Source organism: Sarcophilus harrisii, chromosome 1 (genome assembly GCF_902635505.1).
Source record: "Sarcophilus harrisii chromosome 1, mSarHar1.11, whole genome shotgun sequence".
Lineage (NCBI taxonomy): Eukaryota > Metazoa > Chordata > Mammalia > Dasyuromorphia > Dasyuridae > Sarcophilus > Sarcophilus harrisii.
The window spans coordinates 535,903,030-535,920,505 of record NC_045426.1 but is presented as its reverse complement, the minus strand read 5'-3'; the positions used below and the strand labels follow the sequence as shown (position 1 = coordinate 535,920,505).

At 33.9% G+C, this 17,476-nt stretch overlaps 1 protein-coding gene across 5 annotated transcripts in view; it reads right to left on the bottom strand.

Moving 5' to 3' along the window:
• The window catches only part of RIPOR2 (RHO family interacting cell polarization regulator 2), a 124,637-nt gene that overhangs the window by 45,392 nt on the left and 61,769 nt on the right, over positions 1-17,476 (bottom strand). For all 5 annotated transcript variants that reach the window (XM_031946775.1, XM_012541599.3, XM_012541600.3 and 2 more), the window contains exons 4-8: positions 15,524-15,602; positions 12,143-12,166; positions 11,374-11,427; positions 7,864-8,013; positions 6,181-6,244 (exon numbers count right to left, since the gene is read on the bottom strand). In XM_031946775.1, coding sequence (XP_031802635.1) covers positions 6,181-6,244; positions 7,864-8,013; positions 11,374-11,427; positions 12,143-12,166; positions 15,524-15,602 — 371 coding nt within the window. The remainder of the gene's footprint in view (positions 1-6,180; positions 6,245-7,863; positions 8,014-11,373; positions 11,428-12,142; positions 12,167-15,523; positions 15,603-17,476) is intronic.

The window sequence follows — 17,476 nt, the reverse complement described above, 5'->3', positions numbered from 1 at the left end:
AACTATGCTCAAAACGTTATCAAACTGTGCATACCCTTTGATCCCAGCAGTGTTTCTACTGGGCTTATATCCCAACGAGATACTAAAGAAGGGAAAAGGACCCACATGTGTAAAAATGTTTGTGGCAGCCCTCTTTGTAGTGGCAAGAAACTGGAAACTGAGTGGATGCCCATCAGTTGGAGAATGGCTGAGTAAATTGTGGTATCTGAATGTTATGGAAAATTACTGTTCTGTAAGGAATGACCAGCAGGATGATTTTGGAAAGAACTGGAGAGATTTACATAAACTAATGCTAAGTAAAATGAGATGAATCAGGAGATCATTGTACATGATAACAATATTATATGAAGATCAATTGTGATGGACATGGCTCTTTTCAAAATGAGTTAATTGAGGCCTGTGATGAAAAGAGCCATCTACACCCAGAGAGAGGACTGTGGGAACTGAATGTGGATCACAGCACATTTTCATTCTTTTTGTGGTTTGCATGTATTTTGTTTTCTTTCTCATTTTTTCCTTTTTTGATCTGATTTTTCTTGTGCAGTATAATAATTGTTTAAATATGTACACATATATTGGATTCAACATACATATAATAAAAAAAGAAAAAAGAATGCTTCCTTCTTTTCAGAAGTGGAAGGGGGAGGAGAGGTCTATGGGTATGGAACATTGCATATATCACCAAACTTTTTTGACAAGTTGATTTATTTTACTAAATTTATTTTTTTCTCATTTTAAAATTCATTATAATGGGCGAATATCTGGGCAGGGGGAGGGATATTTCGGAAAATCAAGATGATGTGAAAAAAATATATATACAAAAATTAATTCAAAAAAAATTTGAGTGCCTGCTAATGCCATGTCCTGCCTGTAGGTGGCAGACGTCTATCAGAACTTAATGTTTTTGCAGAAAAATAATCCAAGTGATGATTAAAGCAAAAGAACTCATTGTTTACTAAGACCTGGTGAAAATACAATTAAATCAAAGATTCCAACTTTTATACATGGATTTCTGAAACCTTTAGAGGCTGTACATTTTGTAAGCACTTTTGAAATAAACCGCTCCTTTAAAAATTCTTTGAAAATTCAGAGTTGGTTAGCTACTTATTTTAATAAAATACTAATATTTTATAAAGCAAGGTGCTAATAAAAACCTCGTAAGCCAATATATGATTAGCCCATCTGTGTAGGGGAACATTAATTTATGTAATATAAAGAATTTGGGCAAAGGTTTTGTGGATAGAATACTTGCTTAATTTGCAGGTCACTTAAACAATATCTTTTATGTGTAGCACTTTAGCCAAACACCTCCACACTTTTGCAGTAGCTATTCCACATTCCTCAAAAGTATTTCCTTCCCACCTTTAATGCTCAAAATCTCTGGTTGCCTTCAAAGCTCAGCTTAAGATACACTTTCTTCATGAAAACTTTCCCGATTCCCAACTGCTGTACTTTCCCCCCCAAATCACAGTATCTATTTTACACATAGATACATATAAACACATATGCAAACACATACATATTATCCTTTGCAATAGAAAATAAATTCCTATACAATGCCCTTCCCTCCCTCCTCCTAATGAAGAGACATAGGTCAAAGGATTTTGCTCTAGAAGGGATCTCTGAGGTCATCTAGTTCAAATTCTCCATTTTATAGAGGAAGCTTAGAAACTTGTGAGAACAAGGATTTTTTAAAAAGGATTTTAGTATTTTATTTTTCCCCAATGCATGTAAAAAGAATTTCAAACATTCATTTAAAAAAAAAATGAGTTTCAAATTCTCTCCCTCTCTTCCTTTCCTTCCCACTTCCTAAGATGCTATACAACCATGTATAACCTAGACATGAAGAGCAAGGATTTAAGTTCAGGTTCTCTGATCCCAATGCAACACATTTTCCACTGGACATGGCCTATGGTGAATAAAAATAGAATAAGATTTTAAAATATGTAAAATATTTCCAAAGTTTCCAATCCTCTCAGAACCATCCAAAGACAACAGTGAATCATGACAAGCTCCAAAAAGTTGCATCACTTATATATAAAGGGTTGCACCAGAAGCAAATTAGAGGAGCATGGAAGAAATTATCTGTCTTATCTATGGGTGAAGAAAGAATTCATGAACAAAGAGATGAAAAACTGACAATTTTGATTATATAAAAATTTAAAAGTTCTCACACAAATGAAACTATTAGAGCAATTAAAATTAGAAGAAAAAAGAGGTAAATGGGAAGAATCTTTACAGCAAACTGCTGTAATAAGGATCTTATTTCTAAGATATATAGAACTGAAAATAACTTATAAAAATAAGATCTATTCCCTAATTGATAAAGGATTAAATGATATAAATAGATAGTTTTCAGAGAAAGAAATCCAGGCTATCAATAACAATATGAAGAAATGCTCCAAACCAGTAATAATTAAAGAAATACAAAGTATAATAACTCAGGATTTATTATTGGGTTGCCAAAGGTGACAAGAAGCACAATTGGTAAAACTATAAATTTATCCAGCCATTCTGAGAGCAATTTGGATGCCCCCAAAGCTATTAAAACTGTGCATACCTTATAACCCAGTGATACTACTACTAGGCTTGTAAAAAAGTAAAGGGATCTTTATGTACAATAATATTTATAATGATTTTGTTTATGGTGGGATGGGTTATGGTGGGGTTACATGGGTAACAAAGAATATATCTATTAATTAGAGAATGGTTGAACAAGTGTTGGTATATGAATGTAATGGAATACTATTGTGCTATAAGAAATATGTAGAGGATGGTTTCAAAGAAATCTGGAAAGGTTTCTCTGAACTGAAACAGAATAAAATTAGTAGAAATAACCAGGAATACAATTTCTACAAGATTGTAAATTCATACAACTTTGAAAGACTTAAAAAATCTAATCAACACAATGGTCAATCACTATTCCAGATGACCCATGATAAAACATTCTACCCACCTCCTGTTAAGAGGTGATGATTCAAGACTTGATTTTTTATTTGTTTGAACTTGACTATTGAGGGTATTTGTTTTGCTTGACGACATGTTTGTAATGGAAGTTTAATTTTTCTTGCATTCTCATTTGGGAGAAGTAAAAGAGACAATTTGGTTCTGAAATTAAATTAAAATTTTTAAAAGGGAAAAAAAACTTAGCAGTGGGATAAATATACATTATAAATGATATTTTAGAGCTTATGAACTTTCATACTTAATCCTTACTAAGATAATGAAACCATATTATGTTAACAAGGCCACTTTAAAATAGCAATTACTCAAAAAGAAAAGGCTATGGTGTTACTGAGAGCTATAGTTTTATGTATCTATCTCCTTCCTCCTCTCCCCCAATAATTCTATCTGATTACAACCTGTATTTCTTTTAGGCCTGGCCAGTTTTGTTTCTGGCCTGACTATGGATCTCGGATTATTTTCAAGGTTGAATCCTACATTTTAGTCACATTGTTTCAGATATACTTACACTGTACAAGAAAACAAACAAAAAACCCCCCTTTTCATCATTGTACATATATAGTAACAGAAATGGACACATACATTTTCCTTACTTTCCCAAAGGAAGTCCATTCTACCAGGACAATATTCATGGAGAAAATTCATTCTCTGTCTGTCTTTGTCTCTCTCTTCCTCCCTCCCTACCCCTTTAGCCCTTCCCATCCTAGTCTTCAATTCTGTAAAACCCTCACTTCCCACTCCAAGTAAAAGAATCACAAAGGTTGCTGTCAAGTTCTTCAGTTAATAATGAGAGCTTTCCAATTTGGCAATGAAACATAAATGATTTAAATTTTCTAGTATTCAGATACTTTTCTCCTCCTCAGAAGCATGTTTAATCCATCTGGTTTGACCTTATTTTCTCTGCTGTCCTGCTCATTTCTTAGTATTCAACTTTTCACCCTAGTTTATATACAGATTTTAGCCTGCCAGCACAAAGTGCTCACCCATGCTTTTAACATGGTCCCTGAGTTTGTCCCAAAGCTATGTTTCATTTCAATGCCATGCTTACATACTGTATTAAAACTACTTTGGGAGACAGCCAAGAGAGAGGAGTCTCCTAGATGATGTGTCTTCAGGAGCTCAAAGTTTTTTCTGTTCATTTGTTTGTTTGTTTGTTTGGTTTGGGGCTTTTGTTTTTGTTTTTGGCGGGGTGTAGATTTCTATTCAAATAGATTTACAAGACTCTTCCCTTCCTCTGCTCCATCCTTCCTACCCTTTCAACTATTTCAAAGAAGGACTGTGGGAAATTTGGTGGCTCATTTTCTTGTACCCTATTTTTGGTCTCCTAATTTAGCATCACAGCTATATAAGAACAAACTAAAGTCAAAAGTTGAGGTTGAGCTGGATTTTATTGAAAAGCAAAACAACAGCTACCCAGTCAGCCAGACTGTGCACACTTGTATCCCGAGCCTCATTCACTATGCCAATCAATTGCCTTTTACTCAGCTCAGAAGGAAGGAAATTGGGAAAGAATGTCAGCTAATTAACAAATTACTTGGTAGCTGGTTAATTCCATTAGTAAGAGATTCAAAAGGTCTGGAAATAAAATATTACATAGATTAGGCCTTAAAAGAATATCTGAAAACAAAAACAACTTACCTCCAAACCTGAACTATCTTAGTAAAATAGACATCAAGGAATGGGCAAAACTTGACAAGTACAGGGATTAAGGATTTAGATTTAACCTTAAAGGTCCTTTAGTCCAACTTCTTTTTACAGATGAGGAAACTGAGGGCTTGAGAAATTTTAAAAATACATTACTCAAGGCAACAGAGAAAGGATTTAAACAGAGATCATAAGTGCATAGCCAATGTCTTTTCCACATGAAAGCAAAATTGAAGTTTGTTGTTGGGTTTTTGTTTTTTGAATGGCATTACTTTATGAGCTTGGTTATGGGTGATTCTTTTGAAAGAAACCCTTGAATGACATATAAAATGATTCAAATCTGCCAAAGGCAATGGATCCATTAGTTGAGCTCAGAGTCCGGGCCACTATAGTATTAAATACATTCATCCCAACAGGCTTTTTATGTGTCAAAACACAGGATGTGAAACTTATGAAAAATTCAAGCATAAATCTGATAACTCCCACCAAAGTAAACCTTCCTGTTGGGGACAAGTTAGCTTAAATTCATTTTTCTTTGACTCCATTACTTATAGAAATAGTTTACCTCTATTAGAAGTGAAGGAGTCAAACTGCTAAAAAAGATTTGGATGACATGGCTTATACACTAGCTCCACTTTAAATTTTTGTTAAAAATATAAAAACTTAGAAGAAAACTGAACTTGCAATACTGACTGCTTTTTTAGACAGCACTTTCTAACCTCTGAGCTGTAATCCAGGTATAACAACCCATTAAGTAATACCTCTTTTTCCCCAAGATCCAGGTTGCTGTTGTTTTATTAAAGCTTTTTATTATCAAAATATATGCATTTCAACATTTACCCCTGCAAAACTTTGTGTTCCATATTTTCCTCTCCTTCCTTCCTGCTATCCCCTAGATGGCAAGTAATCCAATATATGTTAAACATGTTAAAATATATGTTAAATTCAATATATGTATACATATTTATACAATTATCTTGTTGCACAAGAAAAATCAGATCAAAAAGGGAAAAAAAAAGAAAGAAAACAAAATGCATTGCTTTTGTATTTTAAAGCATCTAGACACAGGGGTCCTCAAACTACAGTCCTTGGGCCAGATGCGGCAGCTGAGGACGTTCATCCCCTCACCCAGGGCTATGAAGTTTCTTAATTTAAAGGCCCACAAAACAAAGTTTTTGTTTTTACTATAGTCTGGCCCTCCAACAGTCTGAGGGACAGTGAACTGGCCCCCTATTTAAAAAGTTTGAGGACCCCTGATAGAGTATAACCTATATACTTAAATTTTTTTTCACATATTTACTTTTATTTGATTAATCATCTGAAAGCTAATAGATTGTTAGATACTATAAAGAAAAGACATTTTCTAGTGAGATTACTACCAAGAGAAGATAGCCTATTGAGTATTCTCTGAAGTACTAGTGGCTCCATATCTCATGGGATTGGGGGAATGGAAATGAAAAGGATAGCAAGAGGCATTAAGTCCTTGCATTTAATATAAAAACAGTGTACTTTGAACCCTAGTACATTATAGAGTACTGCTGCCATTCTGAAAGCAAGTATTTTTTAAATTACCTTTCATCTTGATGGAAAACTCCCCCAAAAGATGCTCCAGCTCTGCTTCGATGGTGCACATATTCTAAGAAGGAAAATATAGTATTTGCATTAAATTCCTTAACAAAGAAAAAAAATTTAAAAATCAAACTACCTTGTGCATCTTATGGGCCCATGTCTAAGGAATCCCAAAGTCATTTCTAGACATAATCTACTTGAGAATTTCAGCAGTTCCTTGAGGCAGACAAGGGAATGAAACTGTACAACAATACCATCCTAAGGAATTATTTTTTTCCTCTCAGGAAATTTCTTACCCATGTAAATCATCTAGGTAAAATTTTTTTTTTATTCAGTCATTTATAACTTTTTGTGATCCCATTTGAAGTTTTCTTGACAAATATACTGGATTGGTTTGCCATTTCCTTCTCCAGTTCATTTTACACATGAGGAACTGAAGTAAACAGGGTTAAGTGACTTGCCCAGGGTCATAGTAAGTGTCTGAGGTCAGATATGAACTCACGAAAATGAGTCTTCCTAATTCCAAGCTCATTGCTCTATCCACCATACCACCTAACTGCCCCCAAAATGTTCAAGTAAAAATTGGAGACTTCATTCTTTCATTAAAAGGAACCAATTGCTGTGAAAATGACACTAGATACTTATAGAAATGAATCACATGAACCAACAAATTAAATTTATGTTTAGTTTATAAAAGGCTTTCTGCTTTACAACTGTTTGAGGCATATAATGCTAGTACTATTATCCCCGATTATAGATGAGGACTTTGACACTCAGAGAATATTGGAGATAGAATTTAACCAGAGGTCCTCAGACTCTGTCTAGTATTCCTTCGATTCCCCACACTGCCTTAACAGAATAACAGGATGCTTGATGTATAGTAGTGCAGCTACAGATGTCAGTGACATGTAGTATGAATAAAAATATAATTTGAATACTTGAATATATTCATAGTATTGAATAATTGAATAAAAACATCTAGAAGACCAAAGGTGTTTAGTCCAGCATACCAAAGGCATCAATGAAACCCAGTGTCCTGACCTCAAATATATGATAGCTGGATAAGCAAACATCTTTATCTAATCTCTGACCATGATCTTACTTATGCCAGCCCTAATCACTTCATCCTTCAGTATTTCTCTGAGAGAATACTGGGCTGAAGAGCTAAAATCAGTTACATTTCATTTTGGACAAAAGATGAAAAAGAATGAAATATTTCCAAATTGGACAGCATGGGGCTATAAGCCCATCTGCTCCATTCATTCATTCATAAACATTTAATGAATACTGTTTACAAAACATATTGCTGAGATTGATACAAAAAATATAAAGGAGACCCTACCCTTAAAGTGTTTATCTTGCAAAGGAGAAAATATATATGCAATGGACGGAAAGAAAGGATGTGATCATGTTATAAGAATGGTATAAAGTATAATAGTTAAATGGAGAATAAGATCATTCACAATTGTCCTTGAATATACTAAATACAGATACTGTCTAATAGCCAAATAAAGTAATACCTTCAAAACAAATTCCCACAGAAAGACAAAAAGTTGCAATAGAAAAGAAAAAGTTGAAATTTGGTGGGAGGAATGAATAGAGAAGAGAGGAACCAGACATCCATTTGTTTCCTGTTTCTTTTTTGGAATGACCAATCATTTAGAAGCTGAATGGATTAATATATACCTCAGTATATTCCTTGTGACTCCTGTTGATTTCCGATAAACTCTCTCTGGCAGCTTTGCTGGCTGGGGAGGTGGCAAAAGCTTGCTTCATTTTGTTAGCACCATCTTGGAGGCGTCTTTGGATACAATAGGCTTCATAGAGTTCATCCACCTGGTAATGATAAAAAACATTTAACTTATGAGACAGAAGTAGATGGTTGTCTTACTTGAGGAAGAAATTAAGCTGCTTCATGTTTTGATATTAACAAAGAAGGAATACAGATAAAACATTAAGGAAAATGAGCCAATCATTTGAACCATGTGTCTGGTTTTAGTCATTTATTATTTCTATTTAAAACGGGTACAGTGTAACTCTAATAATTCCTTTTATCTTAAAAAGATTGAAAAGAAATTCAAAATTGGTAAAAGAATTTACTTAAAATACAATATAATATTGCATATTATTATGTGATATATAATTATGTTATATATATATGTATATAAATAGCTTGTATTTATTTACATTATGACTTGAGGGTTACAATGACTTTTCCTCATAACAATTCTGTGTAGTAAATAGGTAGCTTAAGTATTCTTATCCTATTTTATCAATGAGGAACTAAAGCTTAGGAAACATAAGCGAGTTTTAGTGCCTAATACAAATAGCATCTCAGAGCTGGGATCTAAAACTTGGGTTTTTGCCATTTTATAGGTGTAGGAGAGAGGAAGAGGAAAATGAGATAAATATTTTGACAACAAGGAAGCATTCATGTGCTTAAAATCAGTAAGTTTTATTTTTTCAAACACAGAAAACTAACTTTTTCCTTTCTCTTACTATATAATTACATTAAAATATTTCTTCTTAAAAAGACTAGTAATCTCAATGATATCAGAACATCTCAGAAGACAATCAAAAAAATCCCTCCTAGCCAGACTCTGATGAGGAGTCTTTCTATCACTTTTTTAGGTTGGACCTTGGATGACCTATGCTGGACCAGAGCTTGATGTCTGACTTGGTGGGACCCAGATGAGCTTTTATCCAAAGCTCATAATAATAAGTTTATAATATTAAGATAATACTTTCTTACTTGGCTTTTTCATTTCCATGAAATGAGGAAATTAAATAGGATTTTTGTGATACTATTTTGAAAAAATGAAGAAGGTATATTTCTCTATACTTTTTTACCTTGACCTTCAGCTAGTAATAAATTAATTCAACTACCCAAAGTTGATTTGCTAATATAATTAAGTAAAGGATTTTTTAGAGAAGGGCTAGAGAACAGTACTTCCACAAGCAAAAAGATTTTTTTTCACCTCTGCAAAATACCATTATTAAGGAAATCTAATCAGTTTTAAATTACTTGTATTCTTATTTCTGTACTAGCTCTGACTTCCAAAAGAACTTAAAATTGATGTTACTGTTATAACTATGAGTTAGATAATTTCCCTCTTAAGTTTTACTAAAAATTTTTTCCTTTAATAGTAAATTTTTAGTTTTCCAATGAAAGGAACTCCCACTCGTTACACTCTTTATTGTGTTTCATCTTTTTTTCCCCCCCTTCTGTATAGAGTAACAATTCTACTTACCTAAGAGCATGGCAATTTTTAGAAGGAAACTAAGTCTCTTTGTTAAAGGATCCCCTATAGCTGATCATTTGGGTTTTAAAGGGGTCTTGTGGAACTTGGAGAAAAGATGGACCCAACTCTTCCTTTTATCAAGAAGTTGAGTGGTGACTTATAGTATGCTTATTACTGATGAAAAATGTCTACTGGTTAATACTATTGGGAACATGCCACAGTTCTCTTTTATTGTCTTGACTCAGTTTCCCTAAATTGTCCTGCCTTGGTTTCCCTGAATTGTTCTGCCTCAATTCCTAATGGTTCTGGTCAATACTGCAATACCACTCCTCCCTCCTAATCATGATGATCCAGATAAGGAGAAAGACCTTCTATCTTGGACATCATCAGAATGTTGGGTGTCTTTCCCCATTTTGTAATCCCAGTTTATCAGATGTCCCTCATGCCTCCCCCAACCCTGTCAGAACTGGATTATTAATCCCGTGTTCCCGCTCTCAGGGCTCTGACTCTGCCCCTGCTTTGGTTTACTCCTGTATCTGAGCCACTTTTATATAGGTCATTTAGATCTCACATTGTTGACTGGATTCTTGGAGACGATAGTCTCATTCAGCCCTGGGACCAAACCATGGATCCATTTGGTCCCAGTAAATCTCTCCCTTTCAAATAAAATATTAAATATTCTCTAATCTCTATCCTGCCTCAGTTTCTCTGGCATTACAATAGAGGGAAATAAACTAATGATACTTCTCTAGTTCTTTTTCTAGAAGAAAAGGAGGAGGAAACAGCTTTGTGTGCTCTGAAGTGGATTGTACCTAGCATAAAAGCTCAAAGTGATACTGGCAACTTTAAAGATTTTGGTTTTTTTTGCTGAGGCAATTGGGGTTAAGTGACTTGCCCAAGGTCACACAGCTAGGACTTGGTTAAGTGTATGAGATCAGATTTGAACTCAGGTCCTCCTGAATTCAGGGCAGGTGCTCTATCCACTGCGTCACCTAGCTGCCACAGCTGGCAACTTTAGATATAGAATTTCTAACCTTTAATTTATTTCAATAAACAAAAAATCAATTTTTTGTATTGATAGATTTTAAAACTAATTTTATTAGATAATTAAAACTAAGTTTATAATGACTGTTTATATATTGTTACTGTAGCTATGTTTCTGTGCATAGATTTATATGAGCATGCATAGATGTTTGAATGTACATGGTAGAACTGAAAAGTAATGAGACCATCCCTTAACCACCCATCCAAGGACACAGTTTTATTACTTCTTAGTTATAACTTGTGTATGTAAGTTATCATTCTAAATATTTGGTACTGTAATTTTTTTTTATTAGTTATTCATACTCGTTAGTTTTGAGGAACTCAGAAGAATAACCAGGTTGATGATAATGATTTTTAATCTGATAATTTTAAAATTCTTTCTCCCTAATACAAAGGTAGAATTATACTTCTATTACCAATAGATGCCTGGAAAGTTTTAAGGACCAGCCTCAACACATGTTTTTTTTTTTAATTGCTGTATCAGCTTATGAAGAAGATGGAAGAGGAAAAGAGGCCAAAATGAAGGAAATTTTGTTAGTTTCTGACTTGTTACTTTTTTTGAGGGGGAGAAAACAATGGAAAAACAATTATTTATGGAGTAAGCATGATGATAATTTATAAATAAAGCCCTGTTGTATAGTCATTAAAGGATGAGGCAAAGGAGAGAAAAAAGAGATAGCATACAGATTCCAAGACTTGAAAAAATTACTATCAAGAATACTAAGCATTCATAGTCATTATCTGAACCTTCTTTCCTTCACTTGTACTGTCTACTATTGGCCTTAATTTCCTGCCTACTTGAGAATCACTTATGGAAGGAATTCCCCATAGATCCAATTCAGGAGAATCTATATTGATCAATAACTTAAGAACAGAAAATCAGAAGAAAAATGATTGCAATTTCAATTACCTTACTGATGTGAAACTCCAGTCGTCTCATGTACCTTTCGATTGCTTTGATTTGCTAGAATTAAAAAAAAAAAAATTGAAAAAACAATCTCTAGAAGGTTAGTTTAAATTAATGAAGATACATTCTTTCACTGAAATGACTAGCAATCATTAAAATAGGCCACTGAAAACTTCTTTGTCCCTCCTGACCCTGCTCCTATATGTAGAAGTACCTTATATATACATTTGGAAGAAGCTGGTTTAAATAAGAATGCATATTCTTTATGAAACATGAACTTATTTATTTAAATTTGTTCTATCCCCCTCTCTGAATATATAGGACAAATAATTAAATTCTGGTCATGAGAATTCTGAGATGAAATAATAATTTTCCTAAGGAAATATATAAGCTGCTTTTTTATACACTTTTTTTTTTCTTAAGGGAACAGTTATTTCTGTTAAGGGACTCTTTAAAGTTCTTGGGAAATGAAATGGTTTATCAATAAAGGAAGACTTATTGGAGGTATTTTAGGAATAAGAACCAAGTTCACAAGCCTATCAATATAATAATAAAATATATATTGGTATAATATATAATAATAATACCAATAATAATAATTGGCATAATAATGAGATTCAAGTTTTGGTTGGCTCTGTAAATGAAAGATTATATCAAAGAAATCAAGAATAGTCAGTTTTTCAGATGTCATCACACAAGTCCTAATGGTAAATTTTCTTCTTATCCAAATCAATAGCATCCAAGTAAATGAGGGGAGGGATTTGTTACTTACCTTATCTAAGTCATATAGAACACCCTAAAATGAAGAAAAGAACAGAAGAATTAAAACATATCTTCTCCCAAATTGCTACTGACATTACTAGAGAAAGCTGCCTTGCATTTTAAACCCTGTTTCTTAGGTAGTAACAATTGGAACCATTTGATACGCTCTCTGCTGTAAAAAGTGAATGTCTTCCAAGAACAATTTAGACATTGCAAATACGAGGACCAATATACCCCTTCACTTTAGATTTCCATAGTTAGTTCAAAGGGTGTGTTAATTCAAGTACAGATTATAAGTTGAGTAGGGTGAGGGGTTATAGTTGAATGGGTAGCAATGGTATGTATGTTTTCCTGCACTTGTATAGGGCTTAAGGTAATCGCTATATCCAAATAAAATGTTTAATAAGGTGTTGGTGATAAGGCTTTCAAAATATCTAAAAATCAATCTTATTACTCCATTTGCATTCACAAATTATCATTTGCTATTATTCATCTCTTAAGGAGAAACTGAGACACAGAAATTAAATTTTAAACCAAGACATCTATCTGGTATATTTTAAGGATTGGTGGAGTCCAGTCTTTGCATATCATACTATTCTTTCTACTAGACTCTAACCTCTACCTAACTGTGACTAATCTTATCAATACTATTTTTCTTATTCCATAGCATTGTTGACTGTCTAATTATAAATCAATAACCAAATAAATATTAATATACTACTTCAAAATAGTCACTTAGAAAGGCTAGAGATAGAGATAAGAGTATTCAATAATATAGAGAACCGTATTTTTTGCAAATAGTCAATGTGAGAATTTGGCTTGCTTTTCTTTGCATGTTTATAAGAGGTTTTATTTTTCTAGCTTTCTTGAGATGGAAAGTAGGAAGAGAAGATGGAATTTTAAAAATAAAGTAAAATTTAATTTTAAAAAATGCTGATTCAGTCGTCTAAGTTTACATTTTAGTACATTATAAGATCCACAAGAGTAGTGAATAGTTTGTCTTTGCTTTGTACATGTATTAAGTATTTTGTAAATACTTGTTGAAGAAAATTGGTCTCACTACAGTCATGTCTCTTTCCTTAGCCCTAAATTAACATTAATTCTTCTTCTTCTTCTTTTTTTTTTTGGCTGAGGCAATTGGAGTTAAGTGACTCATCCAGAGTCACACAGCTAGAAAGTGACAGTAATTCTTAATCATACCTCTTTTTTTACATTTGGCCCTGCTAGTCTTTAGGCTTTCCAAAAAGAAAATCTACTTTCAAAAAATTCATCCATTGAGGAGATATAATGAAACATCATTGAAATTTTTGCTACTATTAAGGTTCTCCATAAGCTTTTGACTTCTGGAAATAACCACAATAAATATGAGCTTGCTAAACTACCTACATAGTAAAGTAGAGGGAAAAGAGCACTGTCTCTGGAGTCACAGGACTTGAGTCCAAATAAAACCAATGACATTACCTGTATTACAATGGGCAAATCAATTTATCTTCCTGGGGAATCATTACTGTCATTTTTTTTTTAAAGTGAGGGAGTTGTAGTAGATGACCTCAATCTCTATATCTGTGATCTTATGATCATTTTTGGGAGGGTCAGGCAGGATGAGGACACAGAGAGAGACAGGAAGAAGACAAATAAGGGAACATTGCCAGGAGGGAAAATTCATAAAACCTGGGTGTCAAATCTGGAGTTCAAATTATAGAGAAGTCAAAAAAAGTTATAAATGTAAAGTACTTGAAGGTCATCTCAGGAGGTTTTAACCTTCTTTGTGTCATAGACCCCATTGGAAGTCTGGTAAACTTATGCTCTCTTTCTCAAAATTCCAAAAGAAAATCACTTGTATTGAAATACATTTATCAAAATATAAAAACAAAACAAGACAAAAACAAAAATATAACAAATGTTTAAATTTTTTTTTTTTAAATAGCTCACAAACTCTAGGCTAAAAAGCTCTGATGTGATTCTCACACATCATTTTAGAGATGAACAAGTTGAAAACTAGAAAAATAAAGTGATTTACCCAAGAGCACAAAATTCAAACTCAGATCTAATACATTCCCATTCAATGTACTTTTGGGTTATAGAACTAATAAGGTCAGTGAAAAGTTATTTATTTTGCTTCCTATCTTTATACTTATGTTGCTCACAATGACCTACTAACCTCAGCAGAGATTGCAGAGTAGGTCCAAAGGCAATTGCAATGAAAATGTATTGAACATCATTACTCAGGCGACATTGGGCCATTTTTGCTTTAGGGTGCTCAAAAGCATGTAAGTACTTCATTTAGGTAAAGTTGAATAAAGGCTATTCTAAAAACCACTTATATCAGAAACAACACAACTCCCTTCTCCTCTAACCCTTATTCTTTTTTCTCTCTTCCATTCACACTAAATAATGGCAGCATTCGCATTCATATATTAGTGACTCCTAAAGCCATCAAAGCCAATACTCTCATTGGACAGGAAAAAATCCTGAGACACCGATAAATAACATTAAGTTATTTGTCCAGGATCACATATTTTTAAGTGTCCAAGGGAAGAGTAAAATCTAAGTCCTACTGATCCATGTCCAGTGCCCTTTCTCCTATATCATGCTATCTTTCAAGGTCAGAAAGAAACTATGCTTTTATTTTTTAGGGATTGATAGGCATTCTGTGTATAATCAATATGTCTAAGGAATTCCTACATTTTTCAACTCCATATATTTGTGCCTCTCTCCAAAGGGTACCCATCAATAGCTCTTTTTTCTACCTCTTCTCAGACACCAACCTCCTCCACAGTGTTCCCTCCATCAAGGAAAGAATGACAATGTTTTGAATTCCATTAGCCTGTACAGTCAACAAGCTAGAGGAACAAAAGAATGTATTCACAACATATTTTTCCACCCCCAACCATGTTGTTTCTTCTTTGCTTTGAGCTCAGGATTTTCTTTCAACATTTCTCTTCTTTTTTTTGGGGGGGGGGGGGCAGATTTGGTTGTCTTGTCTTTTGGGTCATTTTATTTTTATTTTTTTTATTAAAGCTTTTTATTTACAAAATATATACATGGGTAATTTTTCAATACTGACCCTTGCAAAGCCTTCTGTTCCAAATTATCCCCTCCTTTCCCCAACCCCTTCCCCTACATAGCAGATGTTAAAATATATGTTATATCCAATAAATATATTCTCTTCTCAAAATAATTACAACAACCAGGAGGCTATTTATTGGCTTGACTTTAACACATTTAAAGATTGAAGACAGCAATTTACAACTTAGATCTGTTTTTCTTAAAGCTATCTTCCCACCCCCATCTTTTAGTGAAACCTTAGGTACCTGGAAGAAGATTAGTTTCTTTCTCAGTGATTGAAACCAACAGATTGTTAATGTATTGATGACAGGATAGTACCTACCAGGCGAGAATTTCTTCTCATATCTTTTAACTGAGCAGTCAACTTGTCCAATTCTGTCTGATGAACCTCCAGATACTCACTATAAAGATAAGGTCAGAAAGGCAATTGTGAACTCTGCATTATGTCAAACAAAATCTGGTGATGATTACTGATCTCTTCCATTCCCCCCCTCCCTCCCCATACTCCACCACCAAGAGAAATTACCCAGAGGAGTCTTGTTTTGTGGAAGGGATGATAGAGACCACTACATCTTTTTATGGTGTCACTACAAAAGCTGGGGCAATAGTGCTTGGAGCATTTAACATCATATGGATCAGAAAGTGAATCTGATGTAGCAAAACAGCAGGAAAAAGTATAATGAGTTTCCCCACTCTCAAGATATAGAAAATGTGCCCAAAACAAATCCTTATCAGGAAATTCAAAGGGGAAAAATCACAGCAAGTCATTTTTCTAGCTCAAGTTACATAGGCTACAACAAAAAAGGTATGCAGACACTGGAGATGAGTCTTGCAGATCATTCCAAAACAATGAGAGGCCGTGCACCAGGGCAAAAAGAGATCCCAAATGTAGCAGAGAGAGGCTTAAATATGCACAAGGTGCAAGAATAGATACAAACTGATAGCTCTGTTGCTTGCTAACCAAAATCCAGGGATAACTGAGAAAAGACATGTAAGCACAGCATTCCAGAGTAAGTGGTGATTTTCAGGCCTTGGGCTGGAACCAAATAAGGGACAAATTCTAAAACCAGCAACATTTGTGTAGCTCAGACCATAGGGACAAGATAGAATTTCAACTCTACCTTCTATTCCAGTCTGAAGCATGTAGTAAAATAACCAAGACAAGAATCTCAGACCAAAGAAGAATCTGCAGTTCTGTCTACCTGGCTACTAGTGGGCTAAACCCAGGACAGTGAATAGAGTAAATCCAAAGATCTGTTGCTCAAATCTAAACCCAATTTAGAAACTTGCAGAACTCTGACCAGAGGGGCAGTAATCAGATCATAACACTTTGGGAGCACTTAAAGTTTGCAAGGACCCAGACTGAGTTGACCCTGGAATCCTGGAATAACATAATATTCAATATTCCAAGAAAACAGCAGCAAGGACAATCCAATTCATTCCAGAAATTCTTGGAGTCCAGCCCTAGCATCATGTCCAGAGTCAGGAAGCAGGCTGGAAGAATGAGCAAACCAAAAAGAATCCTTCCATAAAAAGCTATTATGGTGACAAGAATGCATAAGCTCCAAATCTAGAAGAAGAGAATGACAACAAAACATCTATAAGCAAAGGTCAAAGGACAATACAACTTGAGTATATATCTAGCTGGAGTTTTTAGAAGAAATGAGGGCTTAAAAGTTAAAATGTTTCTATAACTAAAAAAATACTATGGGAAAAATTATAAAAGAAATGAAAATTATAGAAGAAAAAATTGGAAAGGGAATGTGTGCTTGGCACAAAAGGTAAAAATCTGCCCCAAGCAACAAACTCACTGAAAATTAAATTGGACCAGAAAGAAGCTAATGACTTTGAGATACAACAAGAAATATTAAATAAAACTTCTCAAAAATAGAAGAAAATATAAGGTATCTCGCAGTAAAAACAACTAATGTGGAAAAAAAATATCAAGGAGAGATGGAAAGAACTGATATAAAGTGAAATGAGTAGAACCAGGAGAACACTGTACACAGTAAAACCAATATTGTAAGATATCAACTGTGAATGACGTAATTATTCTAAGCAGTATAATGATCTAAGACAATCCAAAGGACTCATGATGAAAAATGTTATCCACCTCCAGAGAAAGAATTGATGGCAACTGAATATAGACCAAAGCATATTATTCTTCCTCTTTCTTTTCTTTTCCTTAGAGGATAAATTAGAGTGGAGAGAAACGTAGGGCAGGGACACTAACCAGCAATGTTACTTCAATAGTATCATATGGTGCAATAGCCTG